At 39.2% G+C, this 27,996-nt stretch overlaps 2 protein-coding genes across 4 annotated transcripts; one reads left to right on the top strand and one right to left on the bottom strand.

The window, feature by feature from the left end:
* Window positions 1-10: 10 nt before the first annotated feature.
* Window positions 11-26,146, bottom strand: mop (tyrosine-protein phosphatase non-receptor type protein myopic). Of its 3 annotated transcripts, none has more exons than XM_022060609.2 (17): window positions 25,889-26,145; window positions 24,071-24,273; window positions 22,696-22,873; window positions 20,999-21,143; window positions 20,652-20,764; window positions 20,044-20,220; window positions 19,434-19,675; window positions 18,974-19,106; window positions 18,211-18,345; window positions 17,412-17,646; window positions 15,538-15,740; window positions 11,571-14,294; window positions 10,472-10,744; window positions 9,205-9,389; window positions 6,823-7,127; window positions 4,890-5,036; window positions 11-2,987 (listed from the first exon to the last, which is right to left on the bottom strand). In XM_022060609.2, the coding sequence occupies exons 1-17, from the start codon at window positions 25,973-25,975 to the stop codon at window positions 2,638-2,640; spliced, it is 5,835 nt and encodes a 1,944-aa protein (XP_021916301.2). In that variant the 5' UTR covers window positions 25,976-26,145; the 3' UTR covers window positions 11-2,637. The 3 variants fall into 3 exon arrangements, with proteins under 3 accessions (XP_021916301.2, XP_021916299.2, XP_021916300.2); XM_022060608.2 differs by having other exon boundaries at window positions 2,814-2,987; window positions 4,895-5,036; XM_022060607.2 differs by lacking the exon at window positions 4,890-5,036 and having other exon boundaries at window positions 25,889-26,146.
* A 39-nt stretch (window positions 26,147-26,185) lies between these two features.
* On the top strand, window positions 26,186-27,978 carry Sec61beta (Sec61 translocon subunit beta). The gene is made up of 4 exons (XM_022060633.2): window positions 26,186-26,423; window positions 26,532-26,629; window positions 27,464-27,571; window positions 27,752-27,978. Exons 1-4 carry the CDS (start codon window positions 26,421-26,423, stop codon window positions 27,837-27,839), a joined length of 297 nt encoding a protein of 98 aa, XP_021916325.1. The 5' UTR covers window positions 26,186-26,420; the 3' UTR covers window positions 27,840-27,978.
* The last annotated feature ends 18 nt before the right edge of the window (window positions 27,979-27,996 follow it).

The following is a 27,996-nucleotide window of genomic DNA, read 5'->3' as shown; positions in this document are numbered from 1 at the left end:
AACACCAACATCAATGTTTCCATGTTTATTAATCATTAATTATACATATCATATTTTGTGTCTCTTTGGTTCCCCTAACCCCTTTTTACCCATAAGGTTGTAACTTTGCACACTGCAGTTTTAATATTTGCTGGGATTTTCATATAATATTAATATTTATCAAACACGTGTCATGGCTTACATACAGTCCAGGTGGCCACGTGTGATACCAATGTATCACTTAAACTATTAACCCCTGAACTGAACTCCAGCCAGCAGCCTAATAGTATGGGAGTTTAAATCTTGCATTCCTGTATGATTAATACAGCGCATTACATTTTTAACCTAAAAGATCACAACTTTCTTGGCTAAAAGTATGTCAGCTTAGTTAATGTGGCTGAAAATAACATCCAACAACAGCCAGTTCTCGGGTTACAAGTTACACACAGGAATGACGAGGGCTGCAAAAATTACTCGTATACGCTGCTGTGGAAAATGGCTTCTTTTCACAATGCAGATATAACAATACAACACAGAGTAGTATTTGACACTGCAACTACGCTGATATGTCTTCAACTTCAAGTAGAAAGAAAGCAGGCATTTCTAACTTGGGCAGCAGCAGTGTGACAGACAATCTATATCATTGTCAGAGTGAGTCACTCTTCTATTGTTTACCTAAACACGTCCTGATAATAAAGTCAAATTATGTCCCTTTTTTTTAAATTGTGAAAATAATAGCATAGTACGAACTTTCATTATCATTACTAATAAATATATCATGTATGAAAAATGGTGTCTATAATTTGCAAGGGTTTTACATATATATAAAAAAAAATAATTAAAAGACAGAAGCTAGGGTAGTTCAGTCAGTATCAGTAATGTCTGACTATAGACTGGACAACTGGGGTTCAACCCCCAGCAGGAGCAGCAAACGATTTTTCTTCCAACCTGTGCCCAGACCAGCCATGAGGAAACACAGACTCCTACTCAATGGGTACTGCGGGTCCTTCCCCTACGGGAAAGCATGCCTGGGCGATGATGCAGACCACTTACATCCATCTAGTGCCAAGGTCAAGTATATGCAGGACAAGCTTGATATTACTTGTAACACAATTGCAACATGTTCTAAAACTACAGACGTACATATCACAGTATAAATGGTCACTTCATACTGAAGTTGTTCTGAATTTAGTAAGAACATTATTGCCAACTCATACTCCTGTGCTTTTTATAATCGCATACCGCATCATTCTAGACGCAGAAAGAAAAGCATCATTACCTCTTTTTTGTTATAATTTTAACTTTATATGCCACTGATAATACTCAGTTGAACATTTAAAGCCATTATCTGAATAGTATTAAAAATATATTAAAATTGGCCGTCAATCACAATATAAGATAATTAAAAGATTAAAATATCATTTTACGTTCCTTATCGAGTACTCGATTTACATGTGGAACATTTACGACATGTTTCGGCTATATATAGCCGTCAAAATCATTAAAAAATCAGTAATTCAGTTAAAAAGTTTATAACATAACACCTGATGACGGCTATATATAACCGAAACATGTCGTAAATATTCCACATGTAAATCGAGTACTCGATAAGGAACGTAAAATGATATTTTAATCTTTTAATTATCTTATATTGTGATTGATGACCAATTTTAATATATTTTTAATACTATTTAAATAAATCACAATATGACGCATCTACAATATCTTATACATTATCTGAAGTCAAAATTTCATAAATTAAATTTTACTCTTAACATGTTCATCCTGCAGCAACACATCACAGTGGGACACTGAATTGTATGTAAGGCAGAGGAAGTTACTCAACCTTTAGGGCCGGGTAAACGATCAGTCGATCTGCTTAATAACATCTGACAAAAAAAGCTGCCTTTCACCCTTCTTGCCCCCCTCGACAAGTCAAAGCTATTTCTAATTAGTCTGAGGCAATATTTAACATATGCCATTCGAATTGTTACGACGGGTGGGCCAACCGACGAGTGGTAACATCAGATGAACGGAAGTGTAACAAACTGCAACACCAGCATTGACATACACGTGAAATGTGGCCGACATGAATGCGGCGAACAAAACGTTCTGAATGCAAGAATATGAAATTACACTATAATTCTATAAAGCAAGGAATCTGTTTGCAACTTCGTAAATTATACTGTACAGCAGTAGCAGAGATATCGAATAAAATACTTCGGTCGTTTTACAACCTGAATGTTAAAATGAAATGAGCGACTACATTTTCATGACATGAAGGAGTTCAATAGGATCAAAATACTTCCATAAATACAACAATTTGAAATTACAAGACTACAAAAGATCAATATTTCTTAAAAGGAATTTTGACAACAGCGCACTGTTACATCAATACCACTATTTTGTACATTCTAACACAAAATTATGTCCATATTTTGTAACACCAATAACTGAAACTGTGATACACACCTGAACTGTAACTACATATGTTATAAAAAAACTGCACGTACCATTCTTATAAACTGTAAAACATTGCCATATTATAAACAGGGTGAACAAATTATCGTATTCCAAACAACCTGATAAAATACACGGTTAATTATTTTTACCTGCAATTCCTCTTACCAAAGTAAAAATATTAGCCATGAGCTTAAATCAATGCCTTTTCAGAGGCCACAATGGATCGAGCTGGCTCAATGGATCATCGGGGTTCTCCCGCGTCAGTTTCAGACTTGTTCCTTTTGTTTTGGAAGTAAAACTCTCTTTAGTAAACCTCTTGGATGGCCTAAATGTCATTACTTCCGTACTGAGACTGAACTGCGTTGGGTCTACCATCAGACCAGATGGACAGGAACTTGGGGAAGAACTACGTGACCCAACTATACTGCTGGAAGTGCTTCTGCCGCTACTGCTGCTGCTGCTACTCTGCCTATTTCCAGTGGCCTCATATTGCACTGCTCCTCCATGCTTCAAATCACTGCTGTTGCTGTTGCTGTTTGCTGCAACTGTGGATATCAAATAAAAAAAAAAAAGGAATTAAATAGATTGTGTGAAAGGCATAAATGACAATGAAATCCCTATTAACAAATTCTCACTTTACAGGATTCCGTTCCTATTTCGATTTTATAGAATCTGGTTACTTGTTCCTTTAATTTTCTTTCATCTATTCGTTTATTTACGATGTTAAATGCGCACAAAGTACAATGTAATTCAGAATGAAATCACAGTCTGGAGGTTCCCAATGCGCAACATGCCAATGTGTTTCATGTGCATATTTAGGCTGTATTTAAGAATAACTTGAAAGTAGCAACTTACTAATTAGATGTCTGGAGATTGTCTGTAATTAATTCTATATATTTCATTTATAAAATAATTTTATGCCCAATAAATAAAGGTGTCCGGCATATCAGCGAAGAGATTATTAACAGCCTAGATGCACAAGCTAAAACTCACCTAAGTACACATACTTTTACTCTTAGTGCTACGGTCCTGTTTCTTTAGTGCACAATTTTCAAACAGTTAAAACTGTACAGCTGTGAAAAGCGTTAACTACAGCAACATCTGAGCATGGCAACAAATAGCAGAAAACAGGAACTGCTACAGCAGGAGAGAGATTAAAGCACATTTCAAAAGTGTCTTAATTCTACTGACTTTATGTAATGAACATAAATACTGGTAACTAAATTTGTTTGATGGTTGCATAAGCACAGAATATATTAAAAAAATTGAAAAAAATGTAAAATTAATTAAGCTATATCAAATTTTTATAAGGAGAACTTTATATTTATATATATATATATATAAAAGAAACAAATCACATATCTATATATAGATAACTGAAAGCTTCTTGTATGAGACATACTGAAGTTCATATCTGCCAGAAAATTATAAAACTTTGTTTTAAAATGGTACAAAGTACCAATTCAGACAGCACAATTCCAAGGCACAGATTCACACTACATCAATTGGCAACCTTCTCACAACTTAACAACAAACAAATACAGAAGTTATTTTTCGCTGAATGCACCCTAAAATAAATAATTACTCTGGTACATTCAAAGTTCAAATATATTAAAATAATTAAGTTAGTTTATTATTTAATATCACAAGTTTGAGTACAAAAATTAAAATGAAGAGAGCCTTCTGCTGAATAATGATTTACTGAATAAATATGACAAGATTTTAATTAGTGCCAAAAAAATTTTTTTAAAAAAAACTACATACACTTTCATTGCAAGGATAGCATAAAGCATCTACGGCTTTGGCATGGCCAGTACTCAGTTTCCTTCTAACATGCAACATTTAGTTGTTAAATTTGTAGCAAGAGAATACAATATTTCCCAGCTCACAGACTGAATGCTTAACAATTTGCTCCACACATTTTTCTGAACCATAACCTAACTTAAAAGAAGCTACCGACAGCAGATATTTTGAACTGCACATGACTATCACCAAGTGAATATTTTGCTGCGCTATGTAGCTTAGGGGAATTAATAATGTTACATACTGGTATGTTAAGAAAGGATATTACTTAAAAGTTCTATTACAGAAATTTCACAAGCCACCAATATGCTACAAAATGCAGAACCTAACTGCTGAATCAAACTTCACAAACATGAATTATTTTGTTTACGATATCTAATTGTCAAACGTAACACAAAAGAAGTTACATATTTCAAAGAATAATTTTGTGATCAATCATATGTAAGATGCACTGTCCACTTCATTGGCCTAGCCCTTCCTAAATCTTCATTTGTCTATGTACAATTTTACAAAATAATAGTAAATACAACCAATAAACCAGACACATTTGGTGCATCTTACAAATGAATATGAATGCAATCATGCAACAAGACTTACTGACTGGGAAATAATGTACATTATTGATGCAATAGTGCGAAAGCTACCTAACCCCATTTTCTCGATTCCTGACTGAAGGTGACTAAGATCGGTAGGTGGACCCAGCAGGAAATCTTCTGAAGGGTGTCGTGTATGAGACTTCCCCCCTCGGCTCCGTTTGTCATCAAACGTGGAACGGCTTGTCAGGATACCCCCTGGGAGGGACAGTATCATGTTAAGCACGTCAGACATTCATACCATCAGCAAAAGCAAAGTCTGAGTACAGTTAACATCACTTGGTAAAAATTTGGACCACACATACTTACATTTCTGCTCCTGTAAGAACTTATGAATATTAACTACCTTCCACTTCCTAGCAAAATTCTGCTTAATACTTAACCTGCCAGTAAACAAAATAATTCCTGCGAGAGTTTCCTTTGTAAAATCTTATAAAATACCCAGAAACACACATAAGTATCAGAAAATGGGCTGATTCATAAGAGAACAGATCAACAAAAACATGGAAATATTTCTTATGTAAGATTTGAGGTTTTCACAGCGGTGAGTATGAAGATTTTTGTCTTCTGGGTTGTTGCGCTGTGTAGTCTGGTCGATGTTAACCAAGGTTTCAGGGGTCATACTGCCTCCGTCATCAGGGTGATGAATATGCTAATAGGGTGTGTGGGGCTAGGTTTATTGGCATATTCATCGCCCTGATGACGTAGGCAGTATGACCTCTGAAACGTTGGTTAACATCGACCGGACTACACAACGCGACAACCCAGAAGACAGAAATCTTCGAAATCTTTCTTGATATCACATATCATTCTGCAAGACATGCAACATGTCATCACAGCTCTACGTCTCAAGATATAATGCATGAAGTAAGAATTATAGCCAACATGGTACAGCTGAACTACCCTTCTAGGAAATAAACTTGTCTGTTACCACCTAAAAGGGCAACTGAATGAAAGTACAGTGAATCAGAAGGGCAAACTTACGGAATGTAGGAAGCAACATTGATCAGCGGAGCGGTGAACAGTCATAGCAGGAGGCAGAAAAACTTCAGGCTTAGGAAAGTGATAACCAAATTGACACTTCTGTGTCCCTTTCATATATGTCCTGCGACACAGCCATTCCCCAAGATAAGATTTTATGACACTGATTTTAGATAATTTAATGACACTCTTTCAATTACATATGTTGTGTATCTTTGAATAAGATGGGAAGATAGTGACCTGGCATATTGAGACCTCAGCATTCCAAGTTCATTCACCATTACTTAGGTCATTCCAAATAATCTGCCAGAGTCCAAAGGCCTGTGTAACATTTCATAACATGCTAAGTTTCCATGGTGATAACATGTTATCCTCCCACCTAACCACTTATCAGGTGTTTGGAATTGATTTTTCAACAAATTCTCAGCAACACTCAATATCTGGAAGCTGTCTCCTGCAACCTGAATAAAAATGAACTGTATACATCAGCTTCTCTTCTACGCACATGGTGATTTTTTTTAGGGGTAAAAAAGCATAAAAAATAGAAAGAAAAATACTGAGGCTCTATTAGATATTAGTATGGAGATCTATCTATAAGTAAATGCACAGAAAACTAAATTCAAGTTCATGTCTCATCATCAGCGTGCAGGAAAAAAAGCTAATAAATCCTCTAAAAGTGTTGAAAAGTTTAAATACCTGGAAATGACTAACAAATCAAAATAACATTCACAAGGAAATTAAAAGCAGGTTAAATTCAGGGAAAGCTTACTACCATTTAATTCAGGATCATTTGCAGAAATGTTGCAAAACTAATGCGTATGGTATGAAGGCACTGGGCTAATGTTACCAAGACAAAATATACTCAAATTTGCAAGCTGTTTCATAAATGTAAGGACACTAGGGACTTGGTACCATACCTACACTGAACCGTATCTGTTCTATCATCATATTCAATCCTATCTCACTTTCCATGACGACAAAATTCTGATAACTTCCCACTCACGTTTCATAAGCAAATCCTGGGCATAATACAGTACGGCCTGATACGCAAATTTAAGGTGTTCTCTGTCCCTCAGAGAGCCCTTTCTATGAGTGCTCATGCAAGCGGTAGTCATCACCAAGTCCAACAGGCCACGTCCCGCTTGAATATCACAAACAGCAGCTGTCACAAGGCAAAACAGGCCAGTACGTCCCACTCCTGACAAGCAGTGAACAACCACGGGATGGCAAGCATTTCGCTGCTGGGAGTAAAAGTTTAATGTCTCTGACACAAAACTCAGGAATGGTCCTGGAGATGCTGGGAATGAACTGAAACAAAAACAATCAACTGACAAAATTTATACAGCTACCGGACTACTCGGTGGCCAGATTACATTCCAGGCATTTAAATAAAACAGATGTGTCTTTATGTAAAATAACGCACATATTTTTACTCGCTCGACTCAAAAATTATGAAACAAGAAATTTACTCGTGCAGACATAACACAGATTAGCCCAGAAAAATATGTTTCATATATAAAGTTGTGAATCCATTCAAAAACGTGTTTCTCCCCTAAAATTAAAATACATAATACTTTATCGCTTTATGCCAGTGTCCGTTATGGTCAAACTGTACCTGTGCTAATTTCGTAGCCCTCTCATGGCAGGCCGACTGAACTGTTCCCTTCCACCTTCTTAAAGGTTTTTAACGAGACGAAGCCTAAAATGCCCACATTTTTCTTCGACTGCATAGAACAGTGAGTTTCATAAATACTGCGACATGTTTCTTTTACTATGAATCTGAAGTATAAATTGGAAAAGCAGAAAGACTTTCAGAAATGGAGACAGCAGCTTACACTGACTCAGCAAAGTGTAAGATAATGAAGCAAAAGTAGAACCGCAGAAAAATCAAAAACAGGCCAATTTTGCTGAGATGTGAAACTTCAACAGTGTGCAGAGAACAATAAGGTCACGTCTGGTAGTCCGAGAAGAACTCAGTATAATAACGATATCAACAAACTTACTGGACGTGAGAGAGTACTGAGCAAAGAGAGGCTGTGAGCATTAACAAAGAATCAAGTCCACTGAGTGTTTTTATACCCTACTTCACAACGGTTATCCCACCGTAAAGTAAAAGGCCAGTGTTGGTGAGAAATAGAACTGGGGACTTCTGCAAGATGCCAGATGCAGGAGAAAATACTGTAAAGAGCTCACAATAGACACAATAATAACAAGACCTGTGAGGCAACAAACAAGTGTCTCACGTTTGTGAACTTACGAGGGTGAGTCAAATGAAAACCGTAAAACTGAGATAAAAATTCAAAATATCGTGCCATTGTCCTATAAGTTGGCAGACATGTTACCAATGCTATAAAGAGTATCCTATAGGTGGTAGTATAATGCAGACAAACATATCGCCATCACAGTGCCAATTTGAAAATGGCTGCTCCACTAGTTACGTGCACGAAAGAGGAACAACGTTCTGTAATTCGTTTTTTGATCAGTGAAGAATCTTGAAGAATCATCTTCGACCTGCAGTCAGATCAAAGCAACGTGGACTTTTGACTAGAGGTGCCCTTGACATGACAATGCTCGGCCCCACTCTGCCAGTGCAACAGTTGCAACAATCAAAGACTTGCACTTTGAGTGTCTTCCACATCCGCCATACTCACTAGACCTAGCCCCAAGTGATTACCACATGTTTGGGCCACTCAAAGAGGCGATGGGAGGAAAGAAGTTCCGTTCTGACGAAGAGATACAGCAGGCGGTGCATGAGTGGTTGCGCAGACAACCACAACAATTTTTTTCTAGAGGAATCCATACACTTCGTAAACGCTGGAGGGCCTGTATTGAACGAAATGGAGACTATGTAGAAAAATGATATAGTTGTGTACCGCTTTCACTCAATAAATTAAATTTAAAAAAAAAATTACGGTTTTCATTTGACTCACCCTCGTACAATTATGCCACTAGGTGAACACAGTGCTGAACGGCAACACTACTCACATCTGCTACACTCTGCACGACTCCATGACAGTGAAAGGAAACAAATGATAAGCACCTGGTGATGGATGAATAAAGTCTGCGTGTACTTTAGTGACAGATTTATGCAATGCACACACTATAAAGGTTACATCACACAACACACAACAGTTTTAAAAATAATACGTAACACACATCTTTCACGTTAATTTCACGAAGTCAATGAAAGTAAAACGGCAGATACGGAAATTTCTCAGGTAGGATAAATTAGTGTTTTGTGTGTCAGCTGGATGCTTGCGTGACTCAACCAAATTGGTATTTGGTATTCAACTTCAGGGAGGTTTCCACTGAAATTCCCTTTTATTATATATTGACTTCCAGACTTATTAAGTACTTACAAGTGTAACTAGTCAAACCACCTTACCTGCCAGGCCATGCAGTGAATTGTAGGTGAACAATGACTCTTGTTGTCCTCGACTCATTTGCACACACAGACACAATCCTCTCAATCCAATGAGAACGAGTATTTGAACTCTGCAAAGTGAGTTTCATTTTTCCCATAGCCAATTCTTGACCTTTCTCTAATGGCCAGTATATCTGACCCTCCAACTATAATGAAGAAATAACCAAACAGGAAGATAATGTTAGTGCGACAGTTTTATAAATTAATACAAACATTAACTACAACACAGATCCACGACATGAATACAAGAGGATTTTGAGAACTTACGCATGAAGTGTAATTCATAAAACTAAGAAACCACCAAAATAAGAAGCAGCTTTGCTATCGCTACAAAACATTTGTTATGTACAAAAAAAAATTGAATACAATATATGGTATACAGCCTAAAAATAACTTGAAAAAAAACTTCCACTGACTATGCAACGTCATCAGAATTTTGCATTGTGCTCATGGAGGGACAACAAGACTTATAGTTGATCAATATCAATTTTACAAAAATTTGTCATACAAATAAATATTGCAGTTACTAAACGAACTCCAAAAAAAAAAATGGGTACCTGCGTTAGTTAGGAACAGAATTTATTCTTTACAGTCCTGCAAGGCCTAATGTGTAAAATACTGAAGCATTTATCAATGGATCAAAAAAAAACTCGATTGTGGGGAATGGCAGGCTTTTATAGCAAACTAAACGATACAGACCAAGATGGAAATTTATCAGACTACTTTTGTGTTCCAGGTACCATTTTAAAAACATTTCTGAATGCACCTTCAACATCAGCACTGCATATCAGTGAATACTTCTTAAGTTGTTGCCAAAACCAGATTCTATTAACCCGTTGAAGTGGAAGCTCTTTTAAACGATATTTAAGAATTCAGTCTGTACCGCAAAGAAAACACCACACTTCACCATTACAAAGATCAAATGGTTGATGGCATTTAAAGAAATAATCCATGATTACAGGGGAAATCCATAAACACAGAAATCAAGAGCTAAAGACTATTGAAGCAGATGGACGCTATTCATCGCCCTTATGACGAAGGCAGTATGACGTCTGAAACGTTGGTTAACATCGACCAGACTACACGGCGCAACAACCCAGAAGACAGAAATCTTCGGACACTAAAGAGTTAATATTACATTGCCACACAAACCACCTTAACAAATCCCAAACCCTGCACTGCATCAGAATCCTCACCAAGTCTAAATGCGTCAGAATGTTCCCTTTACCTCCAAATCATTTAGAAGACAGACTATCACTTCAACTTGTTGCTCCCACACCATTGTCCAAAAGTCGGTGTAAGTTGACGGCAATGGCGCCTGCGTAACGATAAATGGAGGCGTCAGGGGTGTCAAATTCTTGATGTATGAAGCATTGATGTAATCATCCTTTGTTGAAGGAAGTTCAATTCTTGAATGATCATATGGCAAAATATCAGAAAATCGGTTCTTCATTGGATAACATCGTGCTACGGAAATGCTACGTTTATGAGCATCTATTTCCTGGAAGTAAAGATAATAATAAAATAATAATCCATGGCGTAACAGCCCTGTGAGAGCCAAAGCCGACTAGCTGGCTTCACGTTCACATGCCTAAGCAGAGGTGAACGATCATCCAACCAGATATAGGGTGACGTGTGGTCAGCACAACGAACCCCCAGCCATTGCTAGCTTTCCTGACTGGATTACGCTACTCATTGTAGCTCCCCAATTTATTCATGATGCTGGGTTGGCACCGGTCCCATACACCGGTCGAAAATCTCACGAGAAATTTCTTTCCCCGAGACTCGAACCAGCGCGCATTCCGTATTCACCGGTTCGAAGCATGATGCCTCAGACCATGCGGCTACAGCGCGGGAAGAGTAAAGATAATACAGGAATGTAATTATTTTCATATTATTACAAGATCTCTGGATTTTGTCTATCATCTGGGATCTGTAAAGACACAGCGTTTCAGAAGTTGGATGTTTTAAATGAAAACAGGGGTAACACCTACTCAGATGGGTCTGTCAATAAGCTCTGGGCCTCTAGGCAGCTCATAGGTCTCAATATTTGCTTATAACTGATAAAGAACTATTACTACTGCAGATACAAATCTACTGCTGCAAACTTATTCACACTAAACTGAGCCATTGGGATAATTTTCCTCGTATTTTGTGGTATCACATATTGATGCGCGTTATTTTGGATCAATACAAACTGAAATTAAATTCACCACACAACTGATAGCGCAACCCCACCCCAACCCAAATTTGACTGATATCCATGACAGATAGATCAAACAGAAGATCCCCCACCACACAACCAAAGAACGAGTAAAAAAAAATACCTGCAATTCAAGCAACTCCTTCCATTTCATGTCAAGTGGTGTTGGTCCGTTTAATGTTTTTGTTGTCAGTCCATCGACAAACTTTTCGTACTTCCCCACTTCTTGAACAAACTGATTCAGTGCATCAGGGTCCGTATATGGATCTTTACCAAACGCTTTTGGTGTTAATTTTCCTTCTTCTTGGCTTGTGTCAGTTTTAGGCAGTGTCAGTTTTGACACCAGTATCTGCTGATTATTGTATTCCTCAACTTGCGGGCCATCAGTCTTTGGTAATGTTGGCACTGTTCTATCACGTACCAAAGTTGACACTTCTGAAGACAAATCTGTTTTTGTTACAGCTGCTGCGGTAGGAACGTTCTTACTGCTGGGAGGAGAAGTTACCAGTTCGGTGTTCGAGTTCACCGATTTAGTGTGAACCTCATCTTTTTCTGGAACGGGTTGCTGAGGCACTAACGGCGCTTGATTTAGGGAAAAATCAAGCCCTGCTAACAAGTCTACATTTGACAATGACATATTTTCACTTTCATCGCATTTGACGGCTTGAACAGAACTTGAAGACACAGAACTTCCTCCTTGTTGACTATATGTGGTAGTTGTGCTGTTATTTTGCCCACGAGCTTGCATGTACGTCATTGGACTTTGTGGCGTCTGATTCATGACTGTGCTGCTGGCGTAACTGCTCTGCTGTACATGGATAGGACTCTCTGGTTCGTCAGCTGCAGCTTCTGCATCATATTGATATCCATATGGCAATGAGTAATATGAGGCTTGCGAATACACTGGGGTCTCACAGTCTGAAATTCCTTGGTTTTCACTGTATTGGGTAGCAAATGTATGTCCATCTACCGAGGTCTGCGATGAGCAAGTCTGTGACGTAATGTAACTGCCAGCATTGGTATAACAAGAAGCCCCTGTTGCCGCCATATACTGGAATTCAGAGGATGAAGCATCAGCATTGATGTTTGGTTGAATTTCTGCGGTCTGTTGCAAACTATAACCATTGGATGCTCCAGGATATGAATAAGGATGCTGGAACTGTTGATACTTCTGTTGTATGCTGCCGTAATATTGCTGGTTGCTTAGAGATACTTCAGAAGATGATCCACCAGGCAGAGAAATAGCAGACGTGCTTGGATCAAATTCTGAACCATAATACGGTGCTGAATTTAAAGCAGCAGAAGCGTCAGTAACTGCAGTGCCATATGTAGATTCTTGTGGTTGATGGTGCCACATTATCTGATGGGTCTGTGCATTAGCCTGTCCATGAAAACCAGTCTGTACATTCTGAGAAATATTTTCATACTGTAAAGTGCCACTTGTTATATCATATGCATAGCCAGACTGGGTGCTGGATGCAGATGGCAGTACTGGTTGCGGAATCCCACTGTAAGTTTGCAATGGAGTACTGCAGGCTGCCAAGGTTACAGGTGTTTGGTATGTTGATGCTGTGGGATAGCCTTGATGCACAGATGTCAGTGTTCCAACACCGTATCCTTGATGTGATGACGGAGTCGCATAATACACCCCAGGGTCCTGTAGCTTCTGATCAACATTTACACACCCTGTGTTAGTACCAGATGGATACACAACACCTCCTACCTGCTGGTATGTTGGTTGCACAGCTTGATACTGATGAGACACTTCTGTAGCGTACAGATTTGTCTGCTGAGTTGGGTATGGTTTAGTATCCATGGGGTAAGAACCAGGAGAACCTGCAACTACGATGTTTCCAGCTGCGTAATTAGACACTGGACCTTGACCAGTGGGACCATACTGTTGAACATGTGATGTGCTGCCATAATTGTAACCTTGAGTATTCACATGTCCTTGTGTAAATGCAAGTTGTTCTTGCTGCTGATGTACGTGAGGAACAGACTGAATCGCTGGACATGTAGCAGGAGGATTAGCATAGTTATACTGTGTGGAGCTGTAGTCAGGATACGCTGTTGACGAGTAACCTGCCGGTGCCTTTAGCACTGCAGACTGATCTATAGAAATAACTGGGGCTGGATAAGAGTACGCATGCTGCGGCAATGGAGCTTTACTTTCATTTGGCTCCAGTTTTACGGAAGAAGAATGTTCGCTGGTGCCTTCTGAACCAACGGGGGCAGGGCGTATTGCTGGCACCCACTGCTGGTTGCTTGCACTCTCAGTTGCAAGTTGTGAGCTTGGTCCCGAATAATCATGGTACTTTGATGGTTGTGGTGAGGATACCGGTGCAGGGACCTGACTGTACGCATTATAATACGAACTCGACGTCTGGCCAGCCGTGACGCTTGGTAACCCTGACACATACCCACCCACACCAGTGGCGCCTCCCCGTTTCATATTCTGAAGATAGTATTTCAGCTTTGGACCCCCTGAAGACGGCGCAAGAGATTCACTAGCTGTTTCTGAGACTGTCTGGGTACTGGGAACTGTTTTATTGTTCTTCGCAAGTATTTGTTCTCTTTCTTCATCCTGTACTTTGCATGTACCTTTCACCCGCTGAAGCAACTTGTTTACATTTGTTTCCAACTTACGGTAGAACTCTATGCCTTTACTTGATTTGGCTAGAAGATCTTCATAGGCATCATAAGAAGATATAAGGGCAGATAATGTTGCCTCTCGTTTGCGGAGGATTTCAGTAACTGCCTTGCGTTTGTCTGCATAATGTGCATACGCCTCAGTCAATGCTTTCAATATATTATCTTGCGCAGCTAAATTCTGCTCAATTAATGAAACCTGAAAAATAAATAAATAAATAAAATCATATACAAACTTTACATGAATATAATAAACATTGCAAGAAATATATGTTAATTTTACACAGACAGCTTTCACTGACATTGGCATACGTCATAAATATGTGTGTTGCAGCGTACGGACTAAAGTTGGTATCTGTTTGATGGTTTCTTAGGTTATTTAATAATGCTGTCTCAAATGCAAAGATTACATGTCAAATAAGATAGGAAGATGATCAAAAGAATTTGGAAGAAGGTGACTACTGTAGATGCCATTTTAGCATTTGTCTGACGGTTAGAACGCTGGCCTTGTAATCCTGGGGTCTCGGGTTAGATTCCCGGCGGTGCCCGAATTTATAACTTGTGTTGGGCAAGGCCGTGGTCTAGGCAACACGGAGTTTTCCTCCGGGGGCTTCCCAACAATTACTCCATTCACACACAGAAGAAGGCAATGGCAAACCACTTCTGGATCATCTGCCAAGAACGTATATGAACAGGTCCCAGTCCGAGAAAAGGATGGAAGGATCCTGTTCATATGGACCTGTCGTCAGACAGAACACTAAATAAATAAATAAAATAATACTGAAGAAAACCATAAAAATATCAACCAGGATGTACGTAATCTGGCTGAAAATCAACCCAGGTACTTGCTCAATAGAAGTCTAGAGCAGGCACACTAACTCGTGGACACCTGCCAATACTTGCAGACATGTCTCCTGGAAGAAGAATGTCTACCCACAAAACATTTGCACATTTAATAATACAATTATAAATCTGATCAAATACTCCGACCAAATGTTCATTTCTTATTTCTTAAGAATAATGCAATTTTTTCATTTCTGCAACAAGCAAAAGTAATCATAAATTCAATGGCTTATCTACAACATACAACTACAGATGCATTTCTTGGGACAGCAAAATACCCATTCTATACCATAAAAGAAATAAAAAAATTAACTACAGATTTCATCAATAATAAGTTCCATATAATATCAGTAAAGAAATTGAAGAGAAAAAACTGAAACATTGCATTCAGATAGCTCCTGCCCCTCTTATAAAAAATTAATAAGACTTTACTCTCAATAAAGATAAAGACTTCTGGGAAACAAAATTATTCTATTTTATTACAACCCATAACAGCAAAACTAAGCAAAATACTCTGAAAATGTAAATGATGACTATAAGGTAAACACAAAACAATTAGAATTCAAATGGATAAAAGATAACTTAGTTTGCATACTAACACATCTCTGGTGTTTCTGCAACTCTTGGCTGAATATTGCGTCAAGCGACTCTCCAGTTCGCGTCACAAGTTGACGAGTAATGTCATCCTGGAAGATAGACTCCCTCAACTGCGTGGACAACATTGCTCGCTGCTGCCTCATCTCTTCCACTTTAGCAACCAAATGTCTCATCTCCCTAACTGAGGAATCATCATCACTTGAAGCTAAACAACCAATTCAAAAAAAAAATATATATATATATATATTAGCTTCAGGGTTAATACTTTCTGGAACGAACAAACACAGTAGGTAGCCCTTCCTTTATCTGACTACATAGAAAGTACTTGCCTCCAAAATATCATACACTTGTTTTAACTAGACAATGAGCAATGCCCTGAGAAAATAGTACATTACAATTTTAATTTCCTATCAGAAACCATTATAACCATAATGGATCAAAGATAAAGGCCAAGCAACAGATGGTTCTGCCACATACTTTATGATCAGCATTCATGAAAGACAGCTCTTCTTATATGTAATCAGCAGAAAGGCATTAGAATAAAAAGGATGATACACTAACGGAAGAAAATCGTTGAAGATATCATGGATGTATTAAGAATACCCTCAAAAGGCAAAATGCTTGACATTTTAGAAAAATTCTACATCTATAAAACTATCAGAAAGCTAAACATCATATACGAGGCTCGTCCTTAAAGTAAGTTTCCCTGGGGCCGTTTACAGAAACAAAACACAATTTCATGGAAATATTTATTGCAACAGATACAGCAAGTGTCCAGCTATTTTTCAACATATTCGCCACCGGAATTGAGACATTTGTCATTCCGTGGGACCAACTTTTGAATACCTGTGTCGTAGAAGTCTGCCGCCTGGGATTGGAACCACTGTGTGACAACCATCTCCGCCTCTCTGTCATTCTCAAAACGCTGACGCTGACCGGACAGGAATTTCTTGAGGTGTAGGAAAAGATGGAAATCACTGGGAGCGAGGTCCGGGCTGTAGGGTGGATGATTAAACACCTCCCAGCTGAACTCCTGCAGGAGACTTGCTGTCCGTCGAGCCGTGTGCGGCCTAGCGTTATCACTGACCGCACTTCACAGTCGGCGGGAGCTGGAATAAGAACCTCCATCTTCAACAGCTGCAACGATGCTACTGTGAGAACTCGGGAAGTACCGTTAGTGCATGCGCCATGCTACGTCATTGCTCTATCACGTACGCACAGTCGCTTCGCGCAATATAAGGTTTGCTAGCTGTGGGACGAGTGGGAAACTTACTTTGTGGACGCGCCTCGTATGAACAGAACACTCACAACTCCAATGCATTATTTGACCTGGTAGTAAACAGAAACAAAGTTAAATTTCGTACACACTGGTTGGTCAGAAGGATTATAAACCATGCACACTTTTTTAAAAACTGACAGTAATACCCAAGCAACATTGAAGTTCACAATCCAGGCAGAGACAACACAGCTACGGCTCACCGTAGACCAACAACAGAAACCTCCGACTTACGCCAGTGGACATTAAGCTAAGTAACTCAATTCAGATAATACACCAACTCATGCGCAAATAAACGTTCAGTGTGGTATTACGTGAAGTATGGTTTTATAGAGTGCGACGCTTTTATGCTCAGTGCTTTACGACAAAGCATCATCTTATGAATTGTACGATTTAACAGACAGATCCATGAATTAATGTTTTTGCCACTGATAATGACCTCTTGAGGTCAAAACGCGTTTGGCAATAAGTGTTTTTTTTTCAAAGTGTAAACAGTTTTGTTTGTATGCATGATTTTATATATTTTAGATAAATATTCAACAAGGTTTTAACATTGGCAGTCCACTACACTAACAGTAGGAATGTGCTGTCAACACTTACAGTCCAGATCACTAAGACTAGGAATCTGTTTCTGAAGCTCATCGAGCGGTAGAGACAAAACTTTGAGGTTGCTAATATGAAGTGTCATTGCTTTGTGAAGAGTCTGATTGGACTCAGATGCCTTGGCATGTGCTTCCTGATATTTATTTCCTTCTCTTGTGAGGTCTGTCGCTACGATCGAAGGCGGACGCTTTCCCATCACTTCTTGGTACTCTTTCTCTCTCACTTCTTCGCGCTACAATGAAAGGTAATGATGCCGCGTGACTTTACATACATGAAATGCAGTAACTGAAACAGAGGACCTTGGCCTGCCCACAAGTATAAGCAGGAGCCCAACAGCTAAAATACAAAATAACTAAACCCTATTAATTAGTTTTATAAAAGCAGTTATGTTTATATTTCTGAAAATGGTACAGTGGTCTTAAATTATGAACAGATCAGAAGTTTAGAGAAATGGGGAGTCAGAAGAAATATTACACGGTGAACCTCTCCCTAAAGGCCCCAAGACTTTCAGCAACAAAACCACTATTTACGCACCAATGATGATTGAACAGTGTAGGTAGTTCTTGTGAAACTGCATCACACCACATAACGTGCTGAAAGTGGCTGCCCCTGACATCCACACTCAAATGGAAACAATGTTTGAAATTTTACTACAGACTGTACTACGTTAAATAGACCTCTGGATAATTAAGCCCACAGATTTAACCCCATCAGACATTTTTTGCTGTGGGGGCTTACTGAAGGGAAAAGACTACACAAACAAGTCTACCATTCTGTATAAGCCAATTATAGATACCTGGATTAATTCCTTAATGTCTTGCAGCATACCCTCAACATCATGATATGTGTCCGCCAGTTTGTTCATTGATTCTACCAGACTTTGAATGGTATTTGGTTTGGCACTAAGAGCTGCACATCTGTCCACCAATTCCTGCAAAGAAAGGAATTAATAATAATAATCCGTGGCGTAACAGCCCTCTGAGAGCCTAAGCCGACTAGCTGGCTGCTGGCTTCACGTTCACATGCCTAAGCAGAGGTGAACCATCATCCAATCAGATAGGGGGTGACGTGTGGTCAGCACGACGAACCCCCAGCCATTGCTAGTTTCCATGACTGGATTATGCTCCACAATTTCCTCACGATGCTGGGTTGGCACCGGTCCCATACACCGGTCAAAAATCTCATGAGAAATGTCTTCCCCGAGACTCGAACCAGCGTGCATACCGTATCATCGGTCCGAAGCATAATGCCTCGGACTGCGCGGCTACGACGCGGGACCAAAGAAAGGAATTAATCTTAACAAACACCATCTTTACTGATGAGTAGCTGTATTAACTACACATCTGTACCCACTACAAATGAGTGTTAAGACCAAACAAGGGACACAAAATCACAGAAATTGTGCAGTTTGAAAATCTGTTTGAGAGGAGGAAATGCAGATTCAGAAATTTTAAATAACATTTGAGTACAAACTAGCTACAAGAAATTATGGTGCGCTAGCATCTTTGATCACCGCACTCGTAAAATTCCAAACACTCCAGTTTAGTTTATGAAATTACCTGTGGCAACCTGTTCGACGATGAGTGAATATTCAGTTGATCAAGCTGAAGGGAGGTCATGAACGTTATCAGTTCCTGGTCCTTCTCATCTATCATACCACCGATTCTCCGCATCAGCTTCGCTTTCTCTTCACTGAAACATAATGGGATAACAAACCAATATGATCCTAATATCCGACTCGCCAACAGTCGACCACGGAAATGTGCAATATGAGCAGACATTTTAATTCCTCTCCTCATGACTGTGTTGGACACACCCAGATAGCTTCATTCCTGCCTCCTTGCACCACATGATCACTTTGCAGTAGTACATATTGAACCATGTTTTCTTCAGACACAACACAAGAGATCAACCTGGTAGATTTTGTTCACATTTTAAAATGTATTAGCAAAAGCGTTTATTAATTGAACATTGTAAAATGAGATGTTTATGTATAATTTTACTATGAAAATAACCCACCTATAGAGGGAAGAAGCTTCATGTGATTTCATGGGAACTAGACGAGCAAAAATGTCTGGACCTGACACTTCAGGATCATTCTCATTGAATGGAATCCCTTTAACTAAAGATGCTCCTTTTATGCTCGGAAGTAAGTCTCTATCCGGCACAACTTCGTGGTAGATGAACTCATTTTCATTCTTTGCTGCTTTTTTCTTTCCTTCTACAACATCCATTGTGAATGTAAGTGATTCATTTATAGCCTGTCAAAAAGAAAGTAGCATAATGAGGAAACCAATACAGACAGAAGCCGTGAAGAGAGCCGCTGTCACGTGTCTCGTACTCTCACCAGTCCATTACACACTCTAGCCAAAGCCACATATATTACACGAACATCAAACGATATAAAATATTTGTGGTTTTCACAGCAGCAAGTATTAAGATTTCTGTCTTCTGGGTTGTTGGGCTGTGTAGTCTGGTCGATGTTAACCAACGTTTCGGAGGTCATACTGCCTCCGTCATCAGGGTGATGATGGAGGCAGTATGACCTCTGAAGGGTCAGATTTTATTGCCTTGTTTCTTATTTTTTTACATCATATTCCAATTATAACTAAAACTGATCTTCATTTACCTCAATGTTGTCCATTCCTTTCGAGAGCTTTGTTGCCTCTTCCAGTTTCTCTGACGCTGCTTGATAAAATGCCACCCTCTCCCCCATTTTCTGTTGCTCCTCTGCCTGCTGTCCTTGGTACAGGAGTGACACACATGAATGATACGCTATTTTGAACTTTACATACCTCTTCCATTTCTGTCAAGTATAATAAAGGGCATAATTAAAACTTCATTAGCTCAAATGCAGACATAAGGAGCCTTAAAACTAAGCCATGACAAACTGGGCGGTAAGGCATTATGTGTATAATTATGACTAGACGACCAGGGTTCAAGACTATGCAGCACCGACTTTCGGAAATGTACCTTCTAAAAAAACATACAGGGCAGCTCCGAGATCAACACTCTCATTTATTATTTGAAAACTTTGTCATAAATCCTTTAAGTAACTTAAATTTATAATTCAGGATATATGACATTCTTTACTTACCCAAACACATTGTGTGATCTAGGTTCTGATACTCTGAAAATGTAGTGCTGTAATATGGGCCCAAAATAAGGTTGGCGAATGCCATGCTATAAAAATTAACTGTACAATTCTTATTTCTTTGGTGTTACATAAGAATTTACCTTATAAATCTTGGAGCCTACTGTATCAGAGACTGAAGAATCATCACAGCCGCTCTGCTCTAATGTGTTGAGTGCCAGATTATAGTAATCTACAATCTGAACAGCAACTTTGGCTGTAAAAAAATTACAAGCATTAATAACGACACATAAAGAGCCAAAAGAATCGATGGAGGTTCTGAAGGTCTCTGGAAACAGACATTATGGAAAAAAATTTATATCGGTGTTGTTTGGTGTTCGGATTCGACACACATAACCTTACAACATTTCAAAGAATGGCACCGTCATGTTAGAACGTGCAACGAGGACTAGCTTCATCTGATGGACCCCACTCCAGACGAGATACTCACCAATGATGGTTGCCTTTCTGTTGTCTGTCATGCTCTTCTCTACGATACACTCCTGTGCCTGGGCCAAGCAAAGGTGATACATGAATTGAGTGACATCAGGAGCCAAATCAACTCCTGCAGGCTGCAGAAAAGTGTCCTTCAGATGCTACATGGAAAGAACAAACATTCTTTCTAAGAAACCTGTATATACTAAATAATGTACATTTAAAAGGGCACTTGTAAAAAAAAATGCTGACAAAAATATACAACATACGACATCATGTTTCAGAATAACACAGTTAATTTATTAGGATCAAATAGAATGGCAGTATTAAAGAGTTTACCGGGTTAAACACGAACTTTCAGCAAAGACACACAAATACCAAATTTTGTCAAAATTTTTCAGCAGTGTTTAAGATGAAACAGCTACAGACTTAACCTTCCCTACTTATGTTCATTTCATCCACTGATGAGCAATTTATTAGCCCATTTTCCCTCCTCAAGTAAAGAAAGTATCAATTGAATAAAAATTTACTTGGATATTATCCATCGTCTAGTAATAAAACGTAAAAAACGTAAAACGACGTTTCGGAGATGGGGCTCTATCTCCGTCTTCAGGTTCCTACTCAGTTGGGCCCACTAGATAGAGCTAATCCCTATCCCTGGGTCCGGAGATAGGGATTAGCTCTATCTAGTGGGCCCAACTGTGTAGGAACCTGAAGACGGAGATCCGGAGATAGGGATTAGCTCTATCTAGTGGGCCCAACTGTGTAGGAACCTGAAGACGGAGATAGAGTCCCATCTCCGAAACGTCGTTTTACGTTTTATATTTACTAGACGATGGATAATATCCAAGTAAATTTTTATTCAATTGACTCTTCACCATCGTCAAGAAGTTTTAGATTTGATATAAAGAAAGTATGTTAAACTATCTGTCTAACGTCCCCTACTTTCGATTTTTTAACCAACTGACCAGTTTCCACAAAATCTGGTATGAACATCACGTCATTAGTGGTAACACCAACCTCATACGTTTTAATTTCCATCAGTAATAACATAGTGGAATCACAAACTTATGAGGTAGGAGAGACATCAGACTCTCTCTTCAAATAATGATTTCAAAACAGAATTTCAGAAAAAAAAAAAAAGTAACATTTAGTAAGTTAATTTCCTTGTAGAATGTAGAAACGAATGTCAGCTGCATCAAATGTATACTTAGCTTTCAGTGCTGTGGATTATAAACTATCATTGCCTAAATGGTCGCCCTCCGTGGACTAGTGGTTAGCTTGCTCGCCACTGGGCCAAAGGTTCACAGGTTCGATCCCGGCCGAGGTCGATGGATTTTTAAGGGTGATAAAAATCTGTAGCACAACTTCCTTCGGAGGGGAAGTAAAGCTGGCAGTCCCATGTCTTAGATTTATGGCAAGTGAAGGAACCTTACGAGCATGATACAAGTTGTTTCGTAAGAAAAATTCAGCAGCCATTTCTCACCCAAGTCGCTCCTGATTCACTGCTAGATGGCTCTGGCAGTCAAATCAGGAGTGAGTAGAAATTGTGCAGAGTCAGTGGGCTGGTCACTCACTACTCATAAACGCACACTTCAAGACCAAGAAACCTTCGAGAGGAGGCGGCGATGACCCGCTACTGGGGTTAAGCTACTAATAGATAGAATTATGCCTCAGCATTTCACAGGACAAATAATAAACAGAGTGGGATACCTGAAATGCCCAAGCAGCACACTGGAAATGTGTACAAGACAGTTTCATGCCTTCTGCAGTCACCCTGCTGTCCGAAGCACCCAGCTGTGAATGTAGCGCTCCAATATTGTACAGGATAGACACCATTTCGAAACGTATGTCTGCCAGAGTGCATACCGTATTTGAGTAAATGTCACGCCTGTGAAATCATAATGGCTTACTTGTACTGTACAACTCTAGAAGCGACTAGTAACACATCACAGATAATATCACTCGATCTATAACTCCTCAAAGTAAACTAATATCAATTCAAAACTATTCAACATAAATAAAACCAAACTCAAATAAATGCAACCTAACACTGATATAAAAATGTGATCGTTACCAGTAACTCTGTTATCATCAGTGAATAATAATGCGACGTGCACATCTTGCCTGATACACAAGAACAAACGTGGGGGCAAGTATCAGAAACCATTCTGCAAGTCAGTCACTTGAAATACTACAGAACTAAGGATACCATGTGTGTACCTGTGGGACTACTGCCAGTCCATGGCTACAAATGTTTATAAGGTTAGATATATACATATCAACACACTTTGAAAAATTAATACTTTATGAACAGTGACTTTTTAATTTCTCAAAAAAACAGCGTAAGAGGGGTTTTTCCTATAGCCTCTGCATCCAGACTGGCTCTGGGGCCCACCCAGCCTCCTGTCCAATGGGTGCTGGGCTTCTTTTACTAACATATCAGGTGAATGTTTCGTGCATGGAAGTTTGAAAAATTAAAATTTGGCCAAAACTGGAGCTAACCCTTTTCTGTACTGGGCCCTCAATTAGCTAACTAACTAACTATTTGGCTTACCGAACCTGAAGGTTCATCACCGAACTGACCAAAGCCCTCCACCGGACCCTGTCCTGGGCCAACAAAATCCAGTCTCCTTCAACTCCTATCTCCCGTAGATCCCGCCTGAGATTATCCTCCCATCTACGTCTAGGTCACTCCAGAGGTCTCTTACCCTCAGGCTTCCCAAATAGTGGACCCAACCAACCAGATGGCTTACGGAACCCGAAGGTTCATCACCGACTTAACCAAAGCCCTGTCCTGGGCCAACAAAATCCAGTCTCCTTCAACTCCTATCTCCCATAGATCCCGCCTGAGATTATCCTCCCATCTACATCTAGGTTTCCCCAACATCTCCTCCCCTCAGGCTTCCTGACCACCTCTTGCCCCCATCCATGCATGCCACATGCTCCGCCCATCTCATTCTTCTTGACAATAATGGGGGGGGGGGGGAAGGTGTACAAATGTTTAAGCTCATCATTCTTCAATTAGCTACAAATTCATTATTTGGTCCACCTATATTCTCTTGGTCGGAATAAAAACAAAAATTACCAGGTAAAAGAAACTGCAGCAGCTTCACCCTTGGCCATTGGAAACCTGCTGTGCAGAAAATGAAGTTGACAATAGTAACGCTTCAAAGCCGAGCACCCTGTAACGTCACGAACTGCAGATACAGCCGCTACGCGTAAACCCTCAAGGCTGTGAATTTCATTGGAGTACATTTCTGGGTCTTCATGATAAACATCTCGAACATACTGGAATAAATAACATTCTGCATTAATTATAAAAACTACATTTCATTTAGAGTCGATTACTGTCAGTCAATCAGTCAATAATTTTACTTTTCACATCATAAAGATTGCTGCATCACCAGACTTACACAGGCTAAGCAATGTAGGTTGGCAAAAGTGCAGGCAGAAAACTAAAATTTGACTTGGAGTCTGTCTGTAAACAACTGGACAAAGCTGGAAATTGGGATGACAAAACTGGACAAAGAGAAAGAAGGGAGGTTGAAGAACAAACCATTTCAAAACCTAATGCTGCTGTAGGTCATGCGGAGAAGATGCTTCAACACTGAAGATGGAGACAGTATGTTTCCCTAAGGGTGGCCACACACACTACGGCTGAAGGCTTACGTCCCTGAAGGCAAACCTTCCGGTAAACCGGAGTGTGTCTGGTGAATTTGGCCGGAAGGTTTTGCCGAGCCTCCGATAAATCTGCGGTAGCTTGATTTCTTGCCTCGAGGTTTACTGAATGTTTATAAGTCGTAACGTGTGTGTGAACAGAGACGAGGGTAAAGTCAAGGCTTGTAGCATTTAGTCATCTCAACCAGCCACCGAGAACTTCAAATCCTCGCACTTTAACTAAGCTTAACAGTTCCAAATATGTGTCCTCATCCATTCGCAGGTAGCTATGCCAGTCCGTCGGCTCTAATCAAATTTCATTCAACAAATTTATGTGAGAATGTTTTGATCCATCTAACCAACTTCTGACCCACTTAGAACGTTTCAACTTTCTTTTCTTTTTCAACATTAAAGTAACAGCAAGACCGATTAAAATCATGTCGTCTTCACTGAACATGTTGTAGCATCGACCGAAGAATAAAAAGACTGAGCACAAACCTGCCACAAAGTCTGTACATGTGTGGACTCTCAGAGGTTTGAGGTTCACCTCCCGGCTTTACCTTGGAAGGCAGGCCTTCCGGCAAGCCGGAGCGTGTGTGGCCACCCTAACACATTATGAACGATACAATGAGAAAGATGGAGCTCAACATCTTTTAGGACGGACGAAAACCGCAAAATATCTGCCAACACAGCAACATTCTAGGCTACAAAATGAAAATGGAAAGAACATGTACCACAATCAAATCTTAAACAGGTGGATTAAACGTATGTGCTAAAGTTACCAATCAGAACTAAAATAAAAATTCACTAAAATGTTAGTGATTTCAGCAATTTTGGAATGATCATACTATCCAACATCCAGAGATATGATGATTAATGAATAAATAATGAATTCCACAGGCACAAGTCCTAGCCTATTTAAAGTAATATCCCAGCATTTGTTTGGAAGGAATAAGGATAACAACCAAAAACCTCACTCACAACAGCCGAGACCAGAACCTCGGACATCCTGTGCACGAAACAGATTTACTACCCTCTCACCCACGACGTTCATTTCATACCCTCAATGTGCCACTGTGGGTAAAATGGCACACAAGATGTAATTATGAAAGGTACTTAAAATTTTCTTCCCTGTTTTTCATAACCTCTCAACCCATTAACCTTCCTTACATGTAACAAGAAAACTATTTTTAAGCGAGTTAAGAGCAAACAATTTGTACAGCAGTAAATACTAAATTCTTTGTACCTGTTTCAGTTGAGGTCCAAATGATGCACATTCCGGGCTCACTTTCAAGTCAAAGCTAAGCATAGGCAATCTAGGCACCGCTTCCATTTTGTTTTTTTCTGTTACTTCAAACTTCACTTCAGAATAACCATATTTCAAAATATGATAATGAAATCAGTCTTGTGATGTACAACACACTAAAACACATTCTGTCATACTTCGTAATCAGTGTGTTTCTAGATTATCGATAGATGGCATCACAGACAGTACCAACATATCATATCGGAAGTCCTCCTTCACGTTTTGTGTTGCATTGTTGGTGATACGTATGCTGACGTTTTATTCAACTTGTGACGTGTTTGTAAGCTTTTTGGACGTGGAAGATAGTCTGTGGTGGGAGTAGGTTATTGGGTTGTAGGTTGGGAGTAAAGTGTATGGTTTATTTGAGAATAATCAGCTGTTGAGAGCGTGGTTTAAAGATTTTAATTACTGCAGCATTAGGCATTTCGTTTGAACACCAAACCTTGTGGTACAAGTTGTAGCAGATCATAAAATGGTAATAATATGTTCAGCATGTTTGCAGTTTCTGGAGAGGAATTCGTATCATACTACCAGCACACGTATGTGTTAATCTTTAGAAGTATAACTGTCTTGAATTTTTTAGCCCGCAGCTCCAAGTTCAACATCAGTGGGTGCTGGAAGCAGATCCCCTACTAAAGCTGTTGCTCCAAGAGCAGCCAGTGGTGGTACTGTTAGACAGAGGTGAGAAATAAAATGATTTTGTAAAATGTAAGAAGTAAGGAAGAGATGCAGATAACATTGCAAAGTACTGGGCCCAGCTGTCCACCAGAAATGCTAAATAGAAATTAATAAATTTGCCTTAGGAGATGGGCCAATTTAATCTTGACATTTTATACCAATTCTATTGTATATTGTCTTCTTGAGCAGTTCATAGTTATTCAGCTGAACAAGAAGTTCCATGCTTCTGTCCAAGTCAGGCTTTTTGTGTTAATTTGTAAAACCATGTCCAAATCTGAGAGCTGGTAGACCATCCTTTGACTGTCCACAATTTGAAAATGATGAAGGACCGACTTAATGTACTTATTAAAGCCCCAGACAGTAACATGAAACTACAATTTCAATATCATGTTCTATTCCAAGCGAAGGTAATGTAGTTTGTACATGTATACTTCCATGTTTGTGAAAGATGAATTTGTGAGATAATTGTGAATGAGGTTATTGACAGTGATAGGTGAATATGTACACTTTTAATGAATTATGTATTTTGACTTAAATACGTCTATACGGAAGGGTCATTCGGCAAAAAAGTGAAAACGTGTGAGATTCATATCAACAGTGTGTAAATATGGACCGACAACAATGATCATGAAAATTGACTACAAGAAAGATTGCATACAAAGAGAATTTCAGATAATATATACAGGCATCTGAACAATGAATAAGGACTGTTAATTTATGGGAATATAAAAAAGGAATGTGTTTCAATCATTTATAATGTTTCTCCTGTTCTGTATATGCCATTTAGAAAGGAATGTTATATATTAAAATAAGTTCACTTTTAATTGAACTTCACAGGAAAGCTACACCATCATCATCAGCAGCAGCAGCCAGGAACCGAACCACCGGTGCAGGGAGTGGCGGCATGTGGAGGTTCTACACTGATGATTCTCCTGGCATCAAAGTGTAAGTATATCAACAGCCAAGATTCTGTGGGAAAATAAACTTATATGCAAATGTCAGTGGCTAACGAACATTAGCGTGACTCTGTGTTGGCTAGATATGCTAGCCAAGCAATTACTGTTCCGCCACATGGAAAATGTTGAGAAGCAAGACTGATCTATCACGTTTGTTGTTTTTTTTTAGTGGTCCAGTGCCGGTCTTGGTGATGTCGTTGCTGTTCATTGCTTCAGTCTTCATGCTGCACATCTGGGGGAAATATACCCGCTCTTAACCATTCCTCCCCGTCAATAAATGTCTGGAAGAGTGTTGTGTTGAAGGCTGCTACATATTATACAAATCATTCCAGCCAGGACTTCATTCTTTTTTTCCATTGATTATTAAATGTTACATAATAAAATCTCTTCACTTTATGATTCTTATTTATATTG

The sequence above is a fragment of the Zootermopsis nevadensis genome, unplaced genomic scaffold (assembly GCF_977971745.1).
Source record: "Zootermopsis nevadensis isolate Lab colony 2312 unplaced genomic scaffold, Znev_1.0 Znev_ptg000050l, whole genome shotgun sequence".
Lineage (NCBI taxonomy): Eukaryota > Metazoa > Arthropoda > Insecta > Blattodea > Termopsidae > Zootermopsis > Zootermopsis nevadensis.
This window is presented reverse-complemented; position numbering and strand designations above follow the sequence as displayed.